Below are 23120 nucleotides of genomic sequence, written 5' to 3'. Positions count from 1 at the left end.
ATATATATATATATATATATATATATATATATATATATTCCTGTTTTGTATACACACTTAGCCATTATTATGCATGGGTCCAATGATGTAATGTATATGTTCCTATTTTGTATACATATTTAACCGTCAAATGATGCAATATATATCGCCTTCTTTCGCATGACAAGCAGAAATGATGATCATATCCACAAGTGGCTAGAATCTCATGGAGAAGCGGATTATAAACTTAGAGATGACTTCTTTCGCATCCAAAGGGACATTGCGACGATCATCATGAAAGAAGTCGTCGATGAGAAGGGGATGTTCCACCACGGCCCTATATCGCGAGCTGACGTCCGAACTCGCATAGGCATGCAACGTCTAGACCTCACGCCGTTCAAGAAGCTAGGGTCCATCCTCGATGATATGGAAGGATGGAACTTCTAGTGATTTACGATGCCGATGATGATGATATGTGTCGGTTGAACTTGTATACTTTCTGTAGCGATGAAACTTTGTGATGTCCACGGTCCCTGCCGAACTTGCGTAATGCTACTTTGTTAATTTGCGTACGATGACCTGCGTACCTCTAGTTAGTTAGTTTGCGTACTGTATGTTGCATCTAGTTGCTAACCCTTTCTTTTTCGTGTTGCTCTAGTATATTTTGTTGCATATGATTGTACATCCTCTTGATGAAGATGCATCTTTAACAGGTACCTAGTTTCTTGATGGCGAAGTGCTATGTCGTGTACGAAGAGAAGGTTCCGGAAGTGTATGACGAGTGGCATGAGTGTCAGGCGCAAGTGCAGGGGGTCTCGGGCGCCAGCCATAAAGGCTTCAAAAGCAGACAAGAAGCACAAGCTAGTTACTTGAGGTTCAGGCGAGCGCGAGAGAGGACTCATGACCGCCGCCTCATGTACTGCATAGTTCCACTATCACTCATAGTGATAGCACTTCTCGCGTATATCATTGTTTAGATGGATGACGTTGTAGTTGCAAGTATTCGAGACTTGCATGTATCGCTATTTTTGAGATGATGACGAGATACCACTTTGTGTTGGATGATGATTATGATGAGACTATTTATATGTATATGATATAATTACATTTGTGGTCTCGCAGCGATTTGTGTGTGCTAAAGATTCTTGTATAAAGTCTGTTCAAATACAAAACAAATATGCAGAAGAAAAAAATCAAAAACTACTAAAATTAGCAGTAACGAGTGAAGGAAAGTTAGCAGTAGCGTGACTATAGCAGTAGCGCGTACGGGCAAAGCGCGCTAGAGCTATTAGCAGTAGTGAGCTTCCACGCAGCACGCTGCTGCTACACTTGTATAGCAGTAGTGCGGGCGCGCACGCGCTGGCTATGGGTTAGCTGTAGCGCCCTATTAGTAGCGCCGGTGCCCGTGCTACTGGTAGGCCAAAAACCCGCGCTGCTGCTAGGCTTTTCCCTAATAATGATGTATTGTAGGAGAAGACTATGAACTATGTACGCATTTCTATAAATATAGCGCGCCTGCTGGAGCGGCTCGGGCGTGCTTTATTTTGCGGCGGCCGCTGGAGCCAGCGCACCGCCGCGCACAAAACCTGGCTCACCCGGCGCTGTATTCTGACTTTTAGCGGCCCACAAAATTAGGAGCGCATACACCGCACGCGATGACAGAGCCCGCAATTTGAGTGATACGTGCCATCCCGTATGTCGGCCGGCATAGTCGTTATCCCCTCGGCCGTCCACCAGCAGCGTCCCTCCATTTTTTCCTCCCTCCACTGATCCCTCCCACTGCTGCTAGCCTTTTGTGCTTGGCTACGCTACACTCACCAACTCCACCTCCAAGAACCGGGTCCGCCACTCCACCCCACAGGATCCTATCCATCGGCGCTGTGCTCCGATGAGCAGCTCCGATCCGATCGACCACATGTCGGTCAGCGAGCGGCTGCAGCGGCTGGCGACGCCGTCGGCCCCGGCGGAGGACGACGTGGACGTGGACGCGGACGGCGACGGTGCGACCTTCCGGGACATCCACCCGTCTCCGGCGCCGGCGCCGCTGCGGCAGCCCTCCTGGGACGTGGCGAGCCAGCGCTCGCTGTCGTCCTACTCGGACGAGCAGTTCATGTCCAGCATGGGCCGCGAGTTCACGGCCATGGTGGACGCGGGGGGCGCGCCGGCCGACCCTTGCCCCGGCCGGGACTCCGGCGCCGGGAACAACGACCTGCAGCTGGCGCGGATCGGGGAGCACGAGCCCGTGCCGGAGACGGAGACGAACCCGCTGGCCATCGTGGCGGACACCGGCCGCCCGCTGCTACCGTCGTCGTCCTCGTGCGCGGCGCCGGCGGCTGCGGAGGTGGTGGAGGTGCGGCAGGTGAAGAAGGAGGAGGCGGAGGCCAAGGTGGCGGCGTGGCAGGCGGAGGAGGTGGCCAAGATCAACAACAAGTTCAAGCGGGAGGAGGTGGTGATCAACGGGTGGGAGAACCAGCAGATCCACACGGCCACCACCTACCTCAGCAAGATCGAGGTCAGTAATTCATTCCCATGGTCGATTCCTTCTCCTTCGATCCTTGCTCTCCATGCGAGCAAGTAAGATCAAGAACTAACTACTGGTTGGTTTGGGGTTGCAGAGGAAGCTGGAGGAGGAGCGCGCCAAGGCGACGGAGAAGGCGCAGAACGAGGTGGCGCGGGCGCGGCGGAAGGCGGAGGAGAAGCGGGCGTCGGCGGAGGCGGCGCGCGGGACCAAGACGGCCAGGGTCATGGACCTCGCCAACTTCATGAAGGCCGTCGGCAGGCTGCCCACCAAGCGCTCCTTCTTCTCCTTCTCCTCCTCCTCCTAAGAGCTACATCTACATGCATGGTCGTCTTCTTCACCAACCATCCATCAATTTCCTACTGTACTTATCTTTGATCGACATCGATCTGTATTATTGAACCAAACTGTACAGAGTTTTAAACATTTGCTGGCTTGTATGTATGACTGTATATTATTGAGAACAGTTTGAGACTTAGCAATGTAGCATCTTAATTAGCAGCTGGCCTGCTTCCTATTTGACATGACTTCTTTCTGAATGTTTTTTTATTGATTGCCTCATGAGGCCTAACTAATCTCACACCCATTCTAAACTATCATTCTAAATTGTCCGCAAATTCCTTCTGAAATATTCGATCGAGGCCCTTTGCGTGTGACTGACTGGCAGGGCAGGTCAACTTCTTCAGAGATCTGCCCTGAGCTGCAGGCCACCTGCCCTTCTCCTAATGGCAAAGCCAAATTTCCATGGCCTTCGTGGCTAACCTCTGGTCTCGCTGAAAGCTCATATGCAATGCCAGAGCCATTTAACTAAGGCGTGACAGTGACCTGGTGGTAATGACCATTCCCGAAGCAGCACCCATCAGAATCAGATGAGTTGGATCCCACTGCGTGATACCGTGCTATGGATATTCAAGCCCAAAATACGAAAATAAAAACTAGAAAAATAATAATAGGAAGAGAATGAACTGAATTACAGCCATTCCGCTAAAGTCTATATTGAAGCCTCAATTTTTTAAACATTTCAGATTTAAAAAGTGCTCACATATTTAATCAAAATTTAATGGAAATTTATTATTTTTATATATTTAAATAAATGTTCATACAACTTTAAGAAAATCATGTTTTTCCTGTAGTAAATAAAGCATTCATGCTTTACAAAAAAAATATGTTGTTCAAAAAAGTGTTCACGTGTGTTCACAAAGTTTGTGTGTTTGCCAATTTTTTAAATATATTTTATAACAAATATAAATGGAAAATAAGTGTGAGCCTAGTGTGCCCCTAGGCTACAGATCCTCAAATGAATATTATTTACGTTGTACAATCATTTTTATATTGCAAAAAATTTATTTTAGTTATATGTTTTTCTAATGATAGAGGAATATTTTTTAAATGTCGTGAACATTTTCAAAGTAAAGGTTTTTAGTATGTGTATTTTTTATTATACACGAATATTCTAGCACAAGAATGATTTACATATTCTCTTTTTCAAAAATTGAAAAATTAAAAAATCTGGCATGTGGGAATGGGCTACAGTGTTGGCCCATTTAAGCCTAGTTAACCTTCATAGACATGTAACTTCATTGGGTTTAGAACCCCTCGGAAAAAAAAACTTCATTGGGTTTAGTGGCTACCGCAGCGGTCACAATTGCGATGAGGTCACCTATTCTATCGACTCCTATTAACTGCCAACATTTTTCATGTCAATATTCGTTTCTACTCCGCTGCAAATGGGCCCCACATCACGTGCCACATAAGCGCAGTCAACGTCTATGAAGTTACTGTAATGTATGCGAAAGACATGTAACTCCATTGGGTTTAGTGGCTAGCGCAGCGGTCACAATTGCGATGAGGTCGCATGTTCTATCGACATTTCATATAAATTTTCTAGGGTAGGGGGGCATAGCCCTAGTGAAGCTCCGCCACTGCCTCTTCTCTCTCTTTCAGCCAAAGTTTGCGGGTATGTACCAGCCGTAGCCAAACCACCGTTCTCATGGTGTTTCCTTCCAGGCTGAAGTCGTGGCGTGTGTCTGAGCGTCACTTACAGACCTGGAGGCCTCGGGTTGCTTCTCGGTCTAATCCATGTACACTAAACTCATTGAAGGCCTTTCATCACCCGTGATGCAGAAAACCTATGGTCGGCGACAGTCTTCCTTTGGTAAGCAGTTTGGGACCATCTATCATCGGGCTTAAACCTCCAAATGAGGAGGTAAATGCACCATTTGTGCTGGTACTTGCCACAAATGTTTAATTTGGTGCTCACAATTGTAAAATACAAAGAACAAGTTTCAAAACTTGGTTTTCATGTGTAATGTGTTGTGTACCCTCGTTGTCCAAAGACGTTAACTCTGCTGACATGGCACCGTATCTAAGTTTATTGTCGTCTGCCCTACCTACGTGGCATGTGTGGCTCACACTGTCAATAAAAAGCACAAACGAGTAGTAATTTCAATTGCAAACGTGGCTCCGGGTGGGCTCCACCTGTAAGGGAGGAGTAGAAGTGAAATTGAAGTGAAAATTTATTGCGTTCAAACTAGAGACCACAGTTGATATTTTAGAGGGCACATGTGGCCTGTTTTTTCAAAAGAAGAAAGTCCATTTTACTACCCTGAATAAAGTTGGTGGTTCACATGACCCCCTCATCTATTCTTCTGTTCCTTTTACCCCCTAAACAAACCCATACCGGATGAAAGAACCCCCTGGGTGGTTTTTCTCCACTTGTTGCTGATGTGGCATTGGTCAACGGTGGTTTTGACCTGCGGGTGGGCCTTACTTGTCAGGTGCGAGTGAGATTGACAGGTGGGGCCTAGAGGAGGTAGGGCCCGCCTGGCAGCTCTATCTCCTTCCTCCGTCGCTCGCCTGCGGGACAGAGAGGAGCTTGGGTGCTCGTCTCGACGGCACAGGCCACCCCTGGAGGAGCTACGACCACCGGAGTGACCCCCGCGAAGCGGCGCGTCCTCCCATCCGGTTCATGAAGTCTGGGAGCAACAGGGGCCACGACAGCATCGGGCAAGGCGGTCGGCGACGTCGGCTGATGATGGACATGGCGGCAACAGTAAAGGCCACGGGGGAATGGGGAGATGGCTGGATGGTACAAAATAGTGCAGCCATTCTCGCTAGATGAAGGATACAAATTGCAGAAGCTTAGTACGTACTCCCATGAACCCAAGTTCTCAAATCAAATTAAATGTGATTGCTCATGTAAACAGGATAAGATCAAATGTTAAGTCCACAGACCTAGCTGCTGTAAGAAAATCAGAAAGAGAACTTGAATCCTCCAGTGTTAGCGTCGACAGCAGAATCCCAGAATGCGACTTTCTTCTTTCGAGCAGCAGCCTTCTGCTGAGCTTCAACTTCAAGCTGACTAATCGTCCCAGGGTAAGCTGTGTCAATGGCGTTCCGGAACTTGTCGTGCAGGTTCACCCTGTCCTTGGTCCCTGACACAAGTTCACTTGCATTGGGCCTCTTGAGGAAGTCAAGAACATTCAACAGGTTCCTCCTGGATATTTCACAAGGAAGGAAAGAGAAACCGTTTTATTAAGCTATATATTTTTTCATGAAAATAGCATGTTCACTCAAAAAAAAGTTACACTGATAAAATCATCCAGTTAAAGAATTTTGCATATCTATTCAACCATGTAACTGCCCCAGAAACAGAGACACTGAGCTAAAGCCAGGATTTATCTTAATCTTCCTTGATTTAAAGGCTAAATTTAATCAAAATTATGTGATTGTGAAGAAGGTGTCATGTACTCCCTCCGTTCCGAAGTATAAGATGTTTTAGCTTTCTTCTAAATTGAATGTATCTAGACATTTTTCAGTGTGTAGATTCACTCATTTTAGTCCGTATCTAGTCCATATTGAAAATCCAAAACATCTTATAATTCGAAACAGAGGGAGTATAAACTAGGAAACAAGGTTCTTAAACCAAAGAGACTCTTTTGGAAGAGGAGTATTTTTTTATACTTGATCATACTGACACAATGGCAACACCACCTGTATCTGAGAATGCTGAAGTGATATGCATAGAAATAAATTGAAGAATACACGGGCAATACACATATTTCTGTCAATAAAAATGTAGCAGTCTTTCAAGCAACAATATAGAATTAGAAACTTAGAACCTTGGTTATGAATTTATTTATTTTAGATTGGGATTTCTTGCAATTCTGGCTGTGTACACTTAATTTGTTCAAGTGGCATGGAGATAAAAGTTTTGGGAATGTGTTCATGCAAAAGGTACAAAACAGTGTAGCCGTTCTCCCTAGATGAAGGATACAAATTGCAGAAGCTTACTAGTAAGTATAATAGGTAACACATATATTAAGTGAAAAAACACCGAAACAAGTATGCAATCTGAAAGCTAACCTGCTCACATAGTTCTGAGTGATGGCAATGGACTCCTCAAGATTGATAACCAGGTGCCACCATCCATTAGGCACAAACACAATCTCCCCAGCCCGGCACACACACTCAATTGGCCTCTTCTCCCAGGTCCTACAGGCTCCGTAGAAGTTCATGAACCACTCCATGATAGACACGGGGCTAGTGACCTCTGCCCCATCTGAACTTGGGTGCACCCCTGGCGGTGGCACCTCCGGCGGGAACATCACCCACTTCTTGGCCCCCTTGATCACAGCATTCCACGCCGACGTTGAGTTAGGATCGACATGGAACGACGACCCTGATCCAGCCGGACCGATGATGACCCACCTGTAATCCGGCCTCTCCTCCCCGAGCACCTTGAACAGGTCCTCCTGGAAGTACACCGGCACCTCATAGTCGCTCCCCATCTCCGGAACCTTGTCGGCGAATTTCGCGTCAAAGAGGTACAGTGGCCTCTCCTCCTCCGCATTGTCGGAGTAGAGGAAGTACCTATCCAGTGGCATGCTCACCGGACCGACGGCGAACTCCTTGCCAGCTGAGACTTCCAACAGATATTCCCTCGTCCATTTCTGCAACGCCGGCCAGGACTCAAGGCATCCCTCAAGCAGCACCGGCCAATTCGGCTCCTCGTGTTCTGCGATGAATTTCTCCACGGATAAGCCGCGGCGGCGGTCAATGGTGTCCCGCTCCAGCCACTCGGCCCGCATCTCCATGTTGGCGCACAGCCAGCTCTGGAAGAGGTAGTCCGAGTAGAAGCCACTGATCTCAAGGGCGCGCGGAGGGCGATGGGGGCGGCCAGACACGGCGGCGATGTAGGTGGCGCGCCACGAGCCGGCGAACGCGAAGTCGCCGCCGAGCTCGTCGAGGACGATGGCCCGCCAGAGCGGGTCGTGGGAGGAGATGACGTAGAGCGCCTTGGAGGCCGCGGAGAGCGCGGCGAGGTCACGGGCGGGGAGGAGGCCGAGGACGTCGACGAGGAGGTCGTCGGGGAGCTGGCGAAGCCCGCCGAGGCCCGCGTCCCGGAGGTTGGCGCGCCCGGCGGCGGCGAGGAGGAGGTTCCCGAGCGGCTGGACGAGGCTGCCTCCTCCGCCGCGCCCAGACGCGGTGGACGCGGAGGCGGAGCTCTTCAGGTCAAAGGAGGCGTCTTCGCCTCCGGCGGCGAGGTTCGTCGATTCGCTGGTCTTCTTGGGGCGCTTCCCGCCGCGGCGCGTGGATTTGTGCCTGTGCTTCCGCTTGATCAGCGAGGGGCGGAGGGAGTGGAACGCGCTGGGCATGCTCGCTCGTACGGGCGGCGCCGGCGGCGGCGGCGGGAGGGGAGGGAAGGTAGAAGAGTGGTCGGGGGTTAAGGTTTTGGAGAAACGCCCTTTTGTGAAAGCAGATGGGCAATCGCACGGCTAGGGACGCAACTCGGTCATAAACGGACGCCTGTGATCGAGTTGGTTCGTGAGGGTTGTTCATATGAAAATGCTGGTTTCCGACACCATGTCCCAATTATGGTCACTATTAATTTTGACACTTTATCTTTATACTATTAAAGGATTCTTTGATTCGAAGAATTTGCGAAAGAATTTGTGAGGAATTTGATCCTAATGGATTTTTTTTTCTACATGGGTTTCGATTCGTAAGATTACAAACCATAGAAATTTTTCATTACATTCATTTGCACTAGATTTCATTAGTAATTTTTCATACATCCAACCTCTTTGAACAATCATGTTTTTTTAGTCCGCAATTAAACATCCTACCAATCTTATAGCATTAAAAATGGCATGCGTGGATAGTTGAATACGTGGGGAACACCTGCTCGTACCCCTACGCTCGTAAGGAGGATACCCAGCGGCCATGGTTTCGTGTGCCTCCCGTCGGCATCGCCGTCGGTCTACCTCGTCTCGCCTTAGGGCCATGGAGGCGCGGTGGATCCTGGTCCTTGCCGGCGGGAGGGTTTATTTTTTTAGTTTTGTTAGAGTTTGTGTCCTTCCTAAATAGGAGAGGCGGCAACCGCTCTCTGAAGATAGAATAAGGTCCTCCCGACCCAGTCTCTGTCATGGCGGTGCTTCTAGTGTCATCGGTGGGCGTGTGGGGGTTTGTCTCCGGCGGATCTTGCGGGATTCGGCCAACATTTGTTTTCGGTGGATCCACATAGATTCGATCTTTGTTCATCTGTGTTCCTATTCGTGTGTCTACAGGTTGGATTCTTTGGGTCTACGATTCTCTTCATCGGCGACGATTATTGTTCTAGTGTCTTGTCTTGTATGTCATTAGCACGACGACTTCCCGACTGTCTACTACAATAAAGTTTGTCCTGCTCCAGTGAGGAAGAGACTATGAGAGCGGCGCGCCTTCGGATCATTCCAGTGCTTATAGTAGTCACTGTGGTCTACGAACGTGGATATAATTTTTAATTCTGATGTTCTTTGTACTACCTTGCCAGTTAATGAATAGATCAAAAGTTTTGCCCGCAAAATAAATAAATAAATAAAATGGCATGCAACTCTAATATCTACTTCTATGTTTTTTTTCTATTCTTGTGTTTTCAAAATCTTCCGAATCAAAGAGGCCCTAAACTAGAGCATATGTCCTCGTGATGATTGGTATGTCTTTTCAACTGTCTCTTAGTCCGCTTGAGCTAGCCGCCGCCTCCCAAGAACCCTAACTTTCTGCCTCCCACCGGCGTCGGCGCCGGTTCATCCCGTCGCCGGTGGCCCTATGGCCATGGAGGCGGAGTGGATCTCGGCCCTTGCCGGTGGGAGGGCTCCGTATTTAGATTTTTTTCAAGCTTTGTTAGGGTTTGTTTCCTGCTCAGGAAGGCGAGACGATGGCGGCTCTCTGAAGATGGAATAAAGGTCTCCCTGCCTAGCCCCCGTTCCGGTGATGCGTCTTGCATCATCGGTTGGCGTGTGGAGTTGTGTCTCCGGTGGATCTGTCTTTGGTGGATTTGCTCGGATCTGTTCGTCGTTCGTCTTCGTTCGTGTGTTTTCAGGTTGGATCCTTTTGATCTACACTCTTCATCCGCGGTGGTTGCTGTTCTGGTGCGTTGGTTCTACGGGGCCTTAGCACGACGATTTCCCAACTGTCTACTACAACAAGGTTTGCCCGGCTCCGGCGAGGGAGGGGCGATGACAGCGGCGCGCCTTCGGCTCGCTTCAGTGCTTGTAGTCGTCGCTAGGTGGTCTACGGATTTGGATGTAATTTTTACTATTTCTAGTGCTCGTTATACTACCATGATTGAAGATGAATAGATTAAAAGTTTTTCCTTAAAAAAAAACTGTCTCTTAGTCCTACCGTGTAGGATATTTACAAGTGAAAGAGTTTAAAGAATAAAACAGACTCTTAACTTCTTTATATGCCATCCTGTAGAGCCAGGTTTACGACATGATGACTCCGGACGACATGGACTTGGAGAGTCAATGACAGAAACTACCTTCGTGGTCGGAACTGAGCGCTTTTTGTGCGCACTGATCGTCGTTGCTGTTTTTCCACAGCGATGGATCGCCGGTACGCCTCTGACACTGAAACTCATATGCAAATACAACACACTTTGGATTGCTTGACGTAAACCACCAAAATAAGGTGGACGTGGCTACCTGGCGCCCGAGCGCCAGCTCGCTGGATCGAGCGCTCTCCTCAAAAGGAAGGCGGGATGTCACTTTCTCAAAAAAAAAATCAGTTTCTCACACCACCACCCCACGCCCACGTGATTACGAAACCAACTGACATCCTAAAAGAAAACTACTTGACGTATTCACGCTACTTGAGAAATCACCTACGATCTTGTCCTGCGTGCATTTATTTGGGTTTAAAAAAATTCAAAAGCTATAACTTTTGATTCGTGTATTGGAATTCAGATCCGTTTTCACCGGGTACATTTTGACGAACTTTTTTCGCGGGCAGCTTTGGGTTGTATTGAGGCAACTATAGTGCTATAAGAAAGCAACTTCTTTTTTTCGTAGTATGACTGTCTATCAACGAAAAATCCTTCTAAGTTATCGCAACTACCAAAATTGACTAGCTTCATCTCTAAGTTGTATACCATAACTAGCAAGTATCCTAACTCTATGCCACCTATTACACTACTGCACACAGCTAATTAGGAGGCTATTAGGCGAATTCACTAATAGATACGGTTCAATTCATCTAGCATCAAAGTTGCTCCTACTTAGCACTAAAGTTGTCTCATTAGCATCATGTTCTTATTTTTGGCCTAGTACGACTTTTCTATTAGGTTGATTTGTGTCAAAACAATAAAATCACACAAAACATGAGGTGCCTTTAGTGCTACATACAAGCAACTTCACTGCACTATGTGCTGTGAGTCTTGCTAACTTTATCCCAACTTGCCTATCATGGCTGCTCGGTTGCTTGTCATTGATTATCAGTTGCCTACGATTGATGCTCAGTTGCCTAGAAATACTATAAAGTTGCCTAACATTGATACCCAGTTGCCTATCTATGATACTCAGTTGCCTACAAATACTATGAAATTGCCTAACATTGATGCAGAGTTGCCTATCATTGATGATTAGTTGCCTATGGTTGATGCCCAGTTGCCTACAAATACTATGAAATTGCCTAACACTGATGTCCATTTTGCATATCGTTAGTGACCAGTTGCCCACGGTTCATGCTCAGTTGGCTACAAAATACTATGAAATTGCCTAACATTGATGTTAGTTGCCTACTAATATTGGGAAGTTTCTTATCATTCTTTTTCTAAGTTGGCTACATGTGATGCTCTGTTGCCTGCCATTTCTATTTCAGTTGCCTAAAATACATTGAAAAGGTGGCCCATCATTGTTAGTAAGTTGCCTTTCTATGAAACTAAATTGTTTACCATACCAAAAAGTATTGCATGCAACTAAGGATGATATTAAGCTACTCACTTGTCATGGCAAGCAGTTTAGGATAATGTTAACCTACCACAGAAACTAAGTTGCCTACAATATTCTCAAATTGGAGGCGAAGCTAATTATGGTAGAAAACTTAGGAGTGAAGCTAGTTAACTAGATAGTCATGGCAGCCAGCTTCAAAGAGATTTTCAATCATAGAAAGTCATACTAAACAAACTAACAAGAAGTTGCTTTCTTATAGCACTAAAGTTGCCTCCGTAGCATCCAAAGTTGTTCATAAAAAAAGTTAGTCGAAACATACTCATATGGGATCTAATTTTGAAAATCTCGTCACGATTAACCTAAGGGTGAAAACAGATCTTAATTTCGACATTTGATCTAAAAGTTATAGCTTTTCGAAATTTTGAAAACGCTAATTAAATGCATGCAGATCTAAGTTCAAACTGAATCCCCACCTCATGCATTGTCCCACGTGGGCCGCACCCTTGCACTTGTCGTGACGTGGGTTATTATTGTTCTGGTCGGACGATTCCGCGCGCGTCGGTGGCGATCGGACGTATCGGACGGCTCTCGCGTGTGCGCTCGAGACAGCCATCCGGCGCAGCTGCGCGATTCAGAATTCAAGAAATAAGGTAACTAATAACTCTAGAAAGTAATACTAGAAAACTCTACAGAGTGTACAGTGCCGACTATAGTCAGATTAAGACAAAAGAAAAAGAAAACAAAAGGAACAGACACTCCAATTAGTTGAAGCTAGCTGCATCATCTACCTTGAGGGAGCCCACGGCCTATGGACCTGCGCGTGGTCCGTTGGATCAAGTCAGATCTAACGACAGGCGCGCATCCGGCAGAAGTTCCAGTCGGCCAGCCGGCGGGAAACGTTTATACAGTAGTAGTATGTGCTAGAGTTGCTCCTACTCCATTCGCTGGCCACACGCTGCCGCACTGGGCGTTCCTCTTTTCTTCGTCCCTCGCACGCCGCCGGGGGGCTGCTCACCACGGCTACGGCGGCTCCCCGATCCGGCGGCGGTACCTGCACCGTAGCCAGGTACGGCCGCCGCCTCGCCCGCTCTCCCTCTCCCTCTCAACGACTCAGCTCAACAGAATCCCCCTTCTGCAGCTAGCTACGCCAGGGCAGGCGGCATCCATCACCGGAAGGCTGCAGACAGCGGCCGGCATCCGCCTCCAAGCAACGTAGCTCCGGTCGCCTCCTCCTTCCCGCAGGGCAGTCGCGTTGCGTCTCTCCGGCCGCTGCTCCTGGATCTGGACTCTCCACGCCAGTACCGTGAACCGGCCCATCAAGCCCATACAAACAAGAACGCTCTCGTCCCCCTGTCAGCCGGCGGTGGTGGTGCGCGGCCGGATCTTCTTCCCTCCCGGCGCGCTAATTTGGGGTCGAAGCAAAGCAAGCACCCACGAGCCGCGCCGTCTCCATGCCTCCCTCTGAAAATAAGCGGAGGGACTGGGCTGGTCTCGGCGACGGGCTGGCGGGGACGATCGCCGACCGCGTCCTCGCCCACGACGTCGCCGACTACCTCCGCTTCCGCGCCGTGTGCGGCCCGTGGCGCCGGTGCTGCGCGGACCCGCGCGCGCACGGCGGCCTCGACCGCCGGTTCCACCCCCGACGGTGGCTCATGCTCCGGGAACCCCGGGAGCGGATCGACGCTCCCAACCGCCGCCGCTTCCTCAACTCCTCCACCGGCGAGTGCATCCAGGTTCACCTCCCGGAGCTCCATAACCAGGAGGTGCTGGCTCTCACCTCCGAGGGCCTACTCGTCGTGCTCGACTGGCCGCGGAGCACCGAGGTCCGCCTGCTCAACCCGCTGACGCGCCACCTCACCCAGCTCCCGCCGCTCACCGCGCTGGTGTCCCATCAGGGGAACGACGGCCTCCTTTTCACTGCTGCTTTCGACACCCACTTTCCGGCCTGGGGCTCCGGCGTTCTCAGCGATGATTCCACGGTGGTGCTCTCCTTCAACAGGCTCAACATACTCGGCATGGCAAAGCCCGGCGATGGCCACTGGACGGTGTTAAAGTTCCGCAATCCGCTGCGAACGGCTTCATCGATGGTCGCAGGACGATTCTACTGCGCCACCATTGATGGCGTCATGGTGCTGGAGGATCAGCCGCCACGCCTGGAGCTGGCTGCCAGGCTGCCTATGCCGGTGTCCCCGATGGCAGACACCGTGCACCTGATGAACAGTGCCGGAGAGCTGTTGCTTGTGCACCGCAGATTCTCGCGACACCATGACAACAATAACATGGCCAACAGGAGGTACGACGTGTATCGACTGGATCTGGGCGCCGGGACTTTGTGCCGAGTCGACAGCTTTGGCGGCGGCGGGCATGCCTTGTTCATCGGCATGTATTGCTCTCTCTCGGTGCCTACCAAGGTCTTCCCTTCTGGCTCCATTAGAGGTGACAGCATCTACCTGAGCTTCGACATTGCAGAGAGGAACAAAACTGAGGGCTACCATCTTGCAGACAGAAGCACCATTAGCAGCGATAGTCTGAGCTCCCACTCGGCGCTGCAGCCGCATAATCTTGTCGACTGTCTCTCCTTGTGCAGTACTGGTCGGATCTGGTGTCACTTCGAGAAACATCTTGTCAGTCATTGTAGACGATAGCGCTCATCTTTTTCATTTCTGGCAGGGCACTGGGAAGCAACATGTGCGGTTAAACAATCCGTGGCTTTGATTAAAAATAAAAACGTAGTGATACTCTGTGGCTTCGAACAAAATGGTCCTCTGCTTCTACTCGCTCTTTGAACCCTGGAAGTTTAGCATGGTAACGCGAACTGTACAATTGTGCTCTTTGAATCACATTTTCCATTCATTCCTTTATGTGAGATTGATATGCACAATTGCACTGCCATTGTTTGTCCTCTAAGCTATATACTGTACAATCCAGTTATTTAGGAACCAAATTAGATTTTTAGAGGAAAGGGAGAAAAAGCCGATCCTAACTGATTCACGTCTTGGAAAAATTATACGAAAATACTAACACCCACACGCATGGATCAACGCCCGTTTGTGTTTGCACGAATCTTAGCATGTTTTGCAAGATTTTTTATGCCACGTAGGACTGGGCTGGTGTGTGGGCATTCATCCGGTCGCCCACACGTCTGTTTCACCACGCGTAGGGGCTGGTGTGTGGGCGTTTAGCGGTTCGCCCACATGCCAGTTTTCACGCACGCAGAGGGGCTGGTGCGTGGGCGTTATCAGTTCGCCCACACGCCCGTCTCCTCTCCCACACCCAAAATTATTAGTTGCCATATGTTTTGCAGGGTACATGGCAACTGCCCTGGCGTTCTTGTAAGCAGATGGCAACTCTCTTTTACCCGAGTCGCAATGTGTTTTTGCAGGGTACATGACAACTGCCTTAACGTGCTTGTAAGCAGATGACAACTCTCTCTTTACCCGAACATGTTTTTTTGCCATGCCTTTTTTTAGTGTCACATGGCAGCTGCCTAGTATTAGTAGGTGGCAACTCCTAAAATTTTCAAATCATGGCAACTGTAGTAGACCAGACCATACATAGCAACAGCTGCAGTTGTCCAAAAATGGCATCCGACACTTGACTTGAGATGGCAACTGCAGTTGAGCAACCATGGCAACTGTAGTTGTCAGACATGGCAACTGTAGTTCAGCAACATGGCAAGTTAAACGAACATGGAAGAGGGTCCGGACCATGGCAATTGCGGGGACGAGTGATGACTGTCACGTGGAGCGTGCGGGACCGTGAGTACGGGCGTGTGGACATTATCTATTTTACCCACACATAGGCGTGTGAGAGGGACCGCGAGGCAAAAGACCAGGCGTGTGGGCATTACTTGTTTTGCCCACACATACACGTGTGGACTGGTTTTTTAGATAACACACGAAATGTATGGCCAGACCCCTTAACGCCCACACGTGTGGGCATTGGGGACCCAAATTATTATTGCACTACAAGTTGTTGCATCGTTAATCAACCAAATTATTTTTGATGTTAGCTCTTCCGTTCTTCTAGACTAGGTATTTCAATAGATGCATGCTTACTAATGAATTTAGGGGGGAATATGTGCCTAACCTTCCTTGTCTTGAAACGAAACTCGGCAAAGAAACCATTCCAAACCAAATGACTAGAGCTGTACATAACCCCAGGCAGCAAGGCAAAATTGCTATTCCCTCCGATCCAAAATAAGTGGTGTGGTTTTAGTTCAAATTTGAATTAAAACCATAATATTTATTTTGGATCAGAGGGAGTATTTAAATAAGGGAAAACACAAGATTGTTTTGATTACATAACAGCCTATTCGGCGCAGGTATAAAAGCCAGAATTCATGGCACAAGCGCCTTATTGCATAAATAAATATTAACTTGTTGGTTTGTTTGGTTGATGTTTTTGTTTGGAAACTTGAGTGAAGCTAGCAGCGGTAAGTAAGCACTAAAAATAACATGATCATCAGAACTGAAATGACAGCGGTGGCCAGCATTCATTTGCTGAAAAATCGTCAAAATTCAGAATTAACGTGTATTCATTAGAAGTTAGAACAAAAGGCAATACAATTTCGATCAACCATAACGGAGTACAGAATCCCACGCAGTGAAAAACTGCAAGTTCTGTTTTGCATCAACCAAACACGTAAGAAAATGAACTTATCAACTAAATCTCTCTAACACATGCAAACTGAAATGGAGTTATGTGTTCCTTTACTGCATCTCTGAACGAAACGTCCAAGATGAAACGATCGGTCGACATTCACTGAATTCTACGAACGTAGATAGGGCGCTGTTAGTCCACATTGGGGAAGTACGATCAAGCAATGCTTCAGTTATTGCTAACAAATCTCCAATGTACTGAAATAAAGGAGGGCGCCCCTTAGCGTAGCCCCTACACATGCGGATCTGGCATCTTCTCCTCCGCCGCCTCCTTGTCGGAATGAAGCCATTTTTTCGTGAGCGTGTAGCCCGCCACGCAAGCCCCCGTAAGCCCCAGGTAATCGTTGGCCAGCTTCGAAAACCGCTTCGAGCGCCTGCAACGAAATTCATATCAGCAAGTTCATCTTCTTTCTCGTTAGAAGGAATGGAAGGAGACCAGCCGATCGAGCGTATCCATGCTTGGTCGAGGGCCACGCACGTACCAGAGCGGGTCGTTGGGCCTGGGCTTGATCTGCACGGCGAGCTGCTGGAGCATCCGGGTGTTCCGGAAGCCCTCCCTGGTGAGGCGCGTGTCGTACCGCCGCTCCGTATCGGCGATCAGGTCGAACAGCTCCTCCCTCTTCTGCTTGATCAGGTTCAGGGCGCGGGTCTTGCCGTCCGCCGCGGCGGGTCTTGCGCCGACGTGGACGAGCCTTCTTGGCAGCAACTTCGCCCATGCGCCGCCGCCGCCGCCCAGCCTCATCGCCGCGTGTCGAAGCGCCGTCGCCATCGCCATCGCTCTCCCTTCCCTTCCAGTGCGTGCGCGTGCGATTTGTAAGGGATCCTTGTTGTCGATGAAGGGGAGGCTGGGTTATGTACATGGACTTATACCCGGCCGGCTGTATGGGGCGGGCCGTGTTTCCGAGTCCGCCATCGATGGCCGCACCAACTTGGAGACCGAACCAGACTGCACCTGCGCCTGGCATTGGGCGCGTGCCGAACGATAGCGGCAAGAGTGCTACGATCTGATCTCACTAGGGCTTGCACAACAGAGGTGGTATTGGAGAGGGAAACCAGAGGTTGGGGAAGAGACAGAAAACAACCGGGGTTCAGGTTCAGAGAGAATGGAGAAATAGGTTCAGAGGCCATCATTGGAGCAATAAAACGGACATGGAGCATGTGATCCCGGATGAATAGTAAGATCCGAAAAAATAATAAAGAAATTCAAAAAAATCTGAAATTTTTTGTCAAGAAACCTTGATGTTTTTTATACATGCGTGCCTATTTTCGTGATGAAATGACATTTGTGGAGGTCTTGGCAAAAAAAAAATCATGCTAAAAAAGGTTTCTGTAAGCATTTTGGAGCATCGATTTTGTTTTTTTGCCGAGACCTGCATGAATGTCATTTTGTCATGAAAATTTGCACGCATGTGAAAAAAATATTAATGTTTGTTGCAAAAAAAAATCAGATTTTTTCAACTTTTAAATATGTTTTTCGTTTGTACTGTAGCAAAGGATGCCTGTAAGCTCGAGCTCACAATAGCACTTTCGCAATAAAACAGGTTAAGTATATATAGAAGATTAGATCATAAATTTACAGGTACGGTGGTCAATCGATTTGTGCCATGACAACGGATCACCGTCTCTTATCCAACACCTACAAAACCCAATAAGTTCGTGGTGCATTTCGGCTTTCAGCAAGTACGAGTACGTATTGCCACATTTTTTTATACGGTACCATGTCTTACAAATCATGGTTGTGCTGAACCGTACGCTCCTTTTTCTTTTCCGACTGTTTGGTCAGACGAGCCGTTCAGTCTCGCCAGTTCCACTCTCCGAGGCCCAAGCTGAAAGCCAGTAGTGTCAACCAAGAGCAGTGAGCCGCACAAATAATCTACGCACCAGGTCAACAAGATTCCATTTCGAGATAAATAAAACAAAGAGGTCAACAAGATAACAGCATTCAAGATCTGATAAGCCACTGCACTATCAGTCTACCAGTGACCGACAACACTATTCAAGAGCAGATCTGCAAAGGGCTCGAGCCTTTGCAGTTCCCACGCTATTGCATCCCTTCTGAACCCATTGACTATGCTTACTAGTACCACGTAGCCTAGCACACTAAGTACTAGCATCTTGTTAATTAATTTACTAATAGCACTGGTAGCATCATTTTTGCACGGCGGCAAACATTCTTGGGAAGCCGCCATAAGAATACTCCCGTCAATGTTAACACCAAGGCACACCGTGCTTTGATGGCCCACGTGCTGCGTTGCTGTCGATCCCCGGTGCAAAGATTCTGGCCGAGTAGTATTTTACGCCGCTCGAGATTAATCAATGTGATCGATGTGTATACTTGCTTTCCTTGATCTGCATTCTAGATGGCTTAGGGGCAGTTCTTTTGAGTATCTCTCTGAAAATAAGTTGCTGTGGAAATAAGTCCAGGATAAGCTGCTGTGGAAATAAGCTCATGAAAATAAGCTATCCAGTTCTTTTTATTTTCTGTCATTGAGCTTATTTTCTTATATGTCACGTGAATTGTTTGTAATACCTTTGAACTATAATTTACGACTCAGTTAAGAACATCATTGTCTAACAGATAAAAAAGCTTACTATCTAATTAATCGCAGATACTTAGCAATAGGATATAGAAAATTGATCAAACAATTTGACATCTCAATGTGCAGAAAATGGATCAATCAAATTTGAGATCTCAATGTACAGAAAATGGATCAGACAATTTCACATCTCAATGTACAGAAAACGGAGACGCAGGGGGAGGCGTGCTCGCCGGAGGTCCTTCCGCGGTTCTGCCAGTCATCTCACATGCCGGAGGCCACCTGCGCCGCCGCTTCGGAGCTCGCCGGCGTCCGCACGCCGGTGGATCGAACGGGATGCTCCTGCCTAGGCTCGGGCTCCCGGCCAGCTGCGACGCGGCCTCGGTGTTCGGCGGCCAGCGGACGAACGGTGGGGGTGCACGAACTGCAGGGGCGCCGGAGGACGTGAGGCGGCAGGACGCCTATCCCCGTCGATGGCAGCGGCGGCGGAAGGACTGGGGGAGGACGTGAGGCGGCGGGACGCCTACCCCCGTCGATGGCAGCGGTGGCGGAGGAACTGGGGGAGGACATGCGGTGGCAGAACCTCCGTCGTGGATGACCGGTGTAGGCGGCGGCGGCGGAAACCCTATCGGGAGAGCTCTCCTCCCCGTCTGTGGCAGCCTGGCAGGTCGTGCGGTGGCAATCAGGCAGTAATTTGCGCCAACTTCAAGCGCCGAAGCAAGGTCGGTGCCGAGTTCATTGGCGCCGACCTCTCAGAGCATCTGACTGCAGCAATGTCTTGGCGCCGACCTGCACAAAGTTCGGCGCCATCCTCCTTGGCGCCGACCTCAGGGGCCAGATTTGCAAATAGTTTTGTCAAAGAGCCAGATGTGGCATTAGTTTTAACAAAGGGTCAAATTTGGCAAATAATACCTTATTTTCATTGTGAAAGAGGAGGCCGTGGAAATAAGCTAAGCCTGACTCCTCAGTTCGAGTTCTTTTGGGCTTTTAGTTTAATTTGACCAGAAGCTGAAAAAAGCTAGAAAAGAACTGACCCTTAGAGCATCTCCAACAGCCGCCCAACGTGTGGCGCGCTAAAAAGTACTTTGCAGCGTGCCCATCGCCTGGTTTGGCGCGGCGGGCAGCGCTGGTTCCAGCAGCCGCGCTAAAATTTAGCGCGCGCGCGTAGCTCCAACGGGCGCGCTGAAATGCAGCGCGCGCTCTCGCACGAACACTCTGGACTAGGTTGCATACATTTTTTTTAGATAAAAACGATACATAGTTCATAGATAAAACGATACATAGATATTTTACATAGTTCATAGCATAGATAGATAAAACTACGGTGCAACTACATAAAAAACTACAGTGCAACTACATACTACGGTGCAACTAGATAAACTATGGTGCAACTACAACCTACTCCGAGTCGTCCTCATCATCATTATCATCCTCGCTGGTGTTGTCCGAGGTATCGAGCCAAATGTCCTCCCAACGAAGATCATTATCCCCAAAGATCGACTCCCCACCTGCTTCAACGATATCGCACTGCGATATCGCCAGTGCCTTTCGCCGACGCATGTCCACCAGCTCCGCGCGGCGCCTTGCCGTCCTTTCCGCCCAGTAGGCGCGCTTGTTGGCGACGTCCTTCGGGTGGCGCCGGCGCCACTCTGCCATGGCTCGCTCATCCTCCTCGGCGATGAGGAGGCAGCGCTGCCGCCGACGGTGCTCCGCACGGTCCTGGTCCGTGATAAGACAAGGCGTAGGGGCGACGGCCTGCGCCTGCTCGTGCGTGTAGACGTTGCGGAATTTCATCTGCGACGGAGGCCTCTCTAGGCGCCACGCCGTCGCGTCGTACGCGCGGGCGGCCTCGTGCGCGGTCCCAAATGTGCCGAGGCCGAGCGGGACGTCACCGTACCGGATCTCGGCGTAGTAGGTGCCGCCGGGGCGCTCGTGGACGCCGCGGTAGCCAGACGATCCCCGGCGGCGCGGCGGCATGGTGGCGCGATGGTGGCGGGGTGAGGAAGCGGCGAGCAAGCGGCAGAGAAGCGGCAGAGGGAACGGGGAGAGCGCGCGTGGCAGTGTGGAGGCCGCATGGCGAGCGCCGCAATTTATAGGCGCGCCAGAAGCGGTGCGCCAAATCTAGCTCGCGAGCTGCCACCTTTTCCCACGCGCGCTACTTTCTCGCCACCGCTGGAGCGTGCCAAAAAGTCCCCCGCGCGCTAAAGTGACAGTTTACCGTGCGCGCGCGTCTTTTGGCGCCATTGATGGAGATGCTCTTAAACTAAACTAACAGTGGGAGATATCTATCCTTCAGGTGCTGAAATATGGGATGGCTTTAGGCCCATCTAGCAATTTCTGAAAATCTCTAAGGGCCCACGTGGGTTATATGGCACTAGGTGTAGTGGGAAGTTTATGTAGGAGATATGCCCTAGAGGCAATAATAAATGATATTATTTATCTCCAAGTTCATAATTATGTTTATGTTCCATGCTATAACTGCTATGGTTCTCGAGTCTGCAATAACACGAGGCTCGGAGGAAGACTCATATGCACGTGTGGAATAATAAACGGTAAGAAGTATTCTTAGTCTGGCCTCTAAGACTAGCTCAAGTGTTGCATGATGGTTCTGTTTTCCTGATCATGGGCATATCAATGCCAGCAACTTTGAGGGCACAATGTTAAGAGAACATTTGTGTTGAATCGACCCGGATTGATGTTATGCTATGAGATACATTCGTCACAAGTTAATGGTTTATAACACAGAGATAGTTAATGTTTGCATAATTCCTTAGACCATGAGAGTATCGAGTTTCTTCATGCTTGCTTCATGAACTTTGGGGTTTGTTAAACGTCATCCGTAACTGGATGGCTATTACGGCGGCTTACGGGTTCATGGGAAAGTATGTTAATTAACTTGATAGCTCGAGATTGGGATTTGCTCCTCCAACGATGGAGAGATATACTCGGGCCCTCTCGGTGTTACGGTGTCCATCATCGTCTGGCCAGACACTTTGTGATTTGATCACGGGGATCCGGAACACGAAACGAGAAAAGAGAACAAAACCGGTAACGAGGTAACTAGCATAGTGGACAAGTTGTTGATCCACGGGAATGCCAACATGTCTCACCTCGGGTATTTGTAACATATCGCGAAGCAACAGGAATAGCACACGGCAACTGGAGGTTCACTCGAATATTTATTCGTGTGGGTATAGGGGTCAATATGGGTGTCCACGGCACCGATGTTGATCATTGATCGGAAGGGGTTCCGAGTCATGTCTATACTTCACCGAACCTATAGGGTCACACGCTTAAGGGTCATCTATCTGCTGAATACTAGACAGGGAGTCTGAGAGAAAATCACCGAAAAAGTTTCGGACACCAAAAAGTTTCGGACAGCGGAATCGTACCGCAGAGAGAGGTCATCTGATAAGTTTCGATGATACCGAAAAGTTGTTTCGGGATACACCATTAAGTCAAATTGGTTTCGGCACATGCCTGATAATTCTTGGAGGATGCCAGAATCATTCTGGAAGCTTTTTGGAATTTTCTGAGATAAAAACCGGAAATGTTCCGGAGCTGCCGGAGCCACTTCAGATGCGTTTCGCAGATGAAAATCACTAAAACCGGAATTGTTTCGGAACGCGTTGAAAATCATTTTAGTGGGTACTGGAAATGTTCTAAGACCACATAAATATTTTCAGTTCAAACGGACGCTGAAAAATGTCGTCGTGAATAGTGAAAGTGCTTTTTGGGATATTTTTGGAGAGCCACCTTTTTGGACTTGGTCAAAGTTCTAGAAGGAAGTGGCTTACAAGGGAAGGAACCCCATTTGGGGGCCCCCCTAGGGGTGGCCGTCCATGGGTGGTGGAGCTCCTTGGAGATCCACATGGCATCCCATTTTGTCCTTAACACCCTCATGTGTGACCTAATGCATGGGGTTTTTTGGTAATTTGTGGAGGCACACTACCCCTTGGTTTTCCTATAAATAGAGGAGGTGAGGGCTGCCATCTCTTCATCCCTTGCTCTCATACACATGCCATGCATTATCTGGCTTCTTCTCTCCCTCCCACGAAAAGAGTTTCGTAGAGCCGTAAGGCTGTCTGGGTTCCGGCAGGAACTAGTTCTGGACGGCGAAGCCCTACCGGATAGATGACACCGTATGTGTGCAACTCTGTAGAGAGATCGTAGTTTCGGTCTTAGTTCGTGAGTGCCTCCCGAAGGGCTGTCC

The 23120-nt window shown here is 49.0% G+C and overlaps 4 protein-coding genes across 4 annotated transcripts; 2 read left to right on the top strand and 2 right to left on the bottom strand.

The window, feature by feature from the left end:
- Positions 1-1685: 1685 nt before the first annotated feature.
- Positions 1686-2975, top strand: LOC123167986 (remorin 4.1). The gene is made up of 2 exons (XM_044585847.1): positions 1686-2491; positions 2595-2975. Exons 1-2 carry the CDS (start codon positions 1868-1870, stop codon positions 2802-2804), a joined length of 834 nt encoding a protein of 277 aa, XP_044441782.1. The 5' UTR covers positions 1686-1867; the 3' UTR covers positions 2805-2975.
- Positions 2976-5646: 2671 nt separating this feature from the next.
- Positions 5647-8252, bottom strand: LOC123168171 (F-box protein At5g06550). The gene is made up of 2 exons (XM_044586042.1): positions 6863-8252; positions 5647-5993 (listed from the first exon to the last, which is right to left on the bottom strand). The coding sequence occupies exons 1-2, from the start codon at positions 8152-8154 to the stop codon at positions 5750-5752; spliced, it is 1536 nt and encodes a 511-aa protein (XP_044441977.1). The 5' UTR covers positions 8155-8252; the 3' UTR covers positions 5647-5749.
- Positions 8253-12633: 4381 nt separating this feature from the next.
- On the top strand, positions 12634-14540 carry LOC123168553 (uncharacterized). The gene is made up of 2 exons (XM_044586439.1): positions 12634-12775; positions 12848-14540. Exon 2 carries the CDS (start codon positions 13161-13163, stop codon positions 14352-14354), a length of 1194 nt encoding a protein of 397 aa, XP_044442374.1. The 5' UTR covers positions 12634-12775; positions 12848-13160; the 3' UTR covers positions 14355-14540.
- Positions 14541-16272: 1732 nt separating this feature from the next.
- On the bottom strand, positions 16273-17316 carry LOC123163710 (uncharacterized). The gene is made up of 2 exons (XM_044581066.1): positions 16853-17316; positions 16273-16744 (listed from the first exon to the last, which is right to left on the bottom strand). Exons 1-2 carry the CDS (start codon positions 17143-17145, stop codon positions 16603-16605), a joined length of 435 nt encoding a protein of 144 aa, XP_044437001.1. The 5' UTR covers positions 17146-17316; the 3' UTR covers positions 16273-16602.
- Positions 17317-23120: the final 5804 nt, after the last annotated feature.

The sequence above is a fragment of the Triticum aestivum genome, chromosome 7D (assembly GCF_018294505.1).
Source record: "Triticum aestivum cultivar Chinese Spring chromosome 7D, IWGSC CS RefSeq v2.1, whole genome shotgun sequence".
NCBI classification, from domain to species: domain Eukaryota; kingdom Viridiplantae; phylum Streptophyta; class Magnoliopsida; order Poales; family Poaceae; genus Triticum; species Triticum aestivum.
This window is presented reverse-complemented; position numbering and strand designations above follow the sequence as displayed.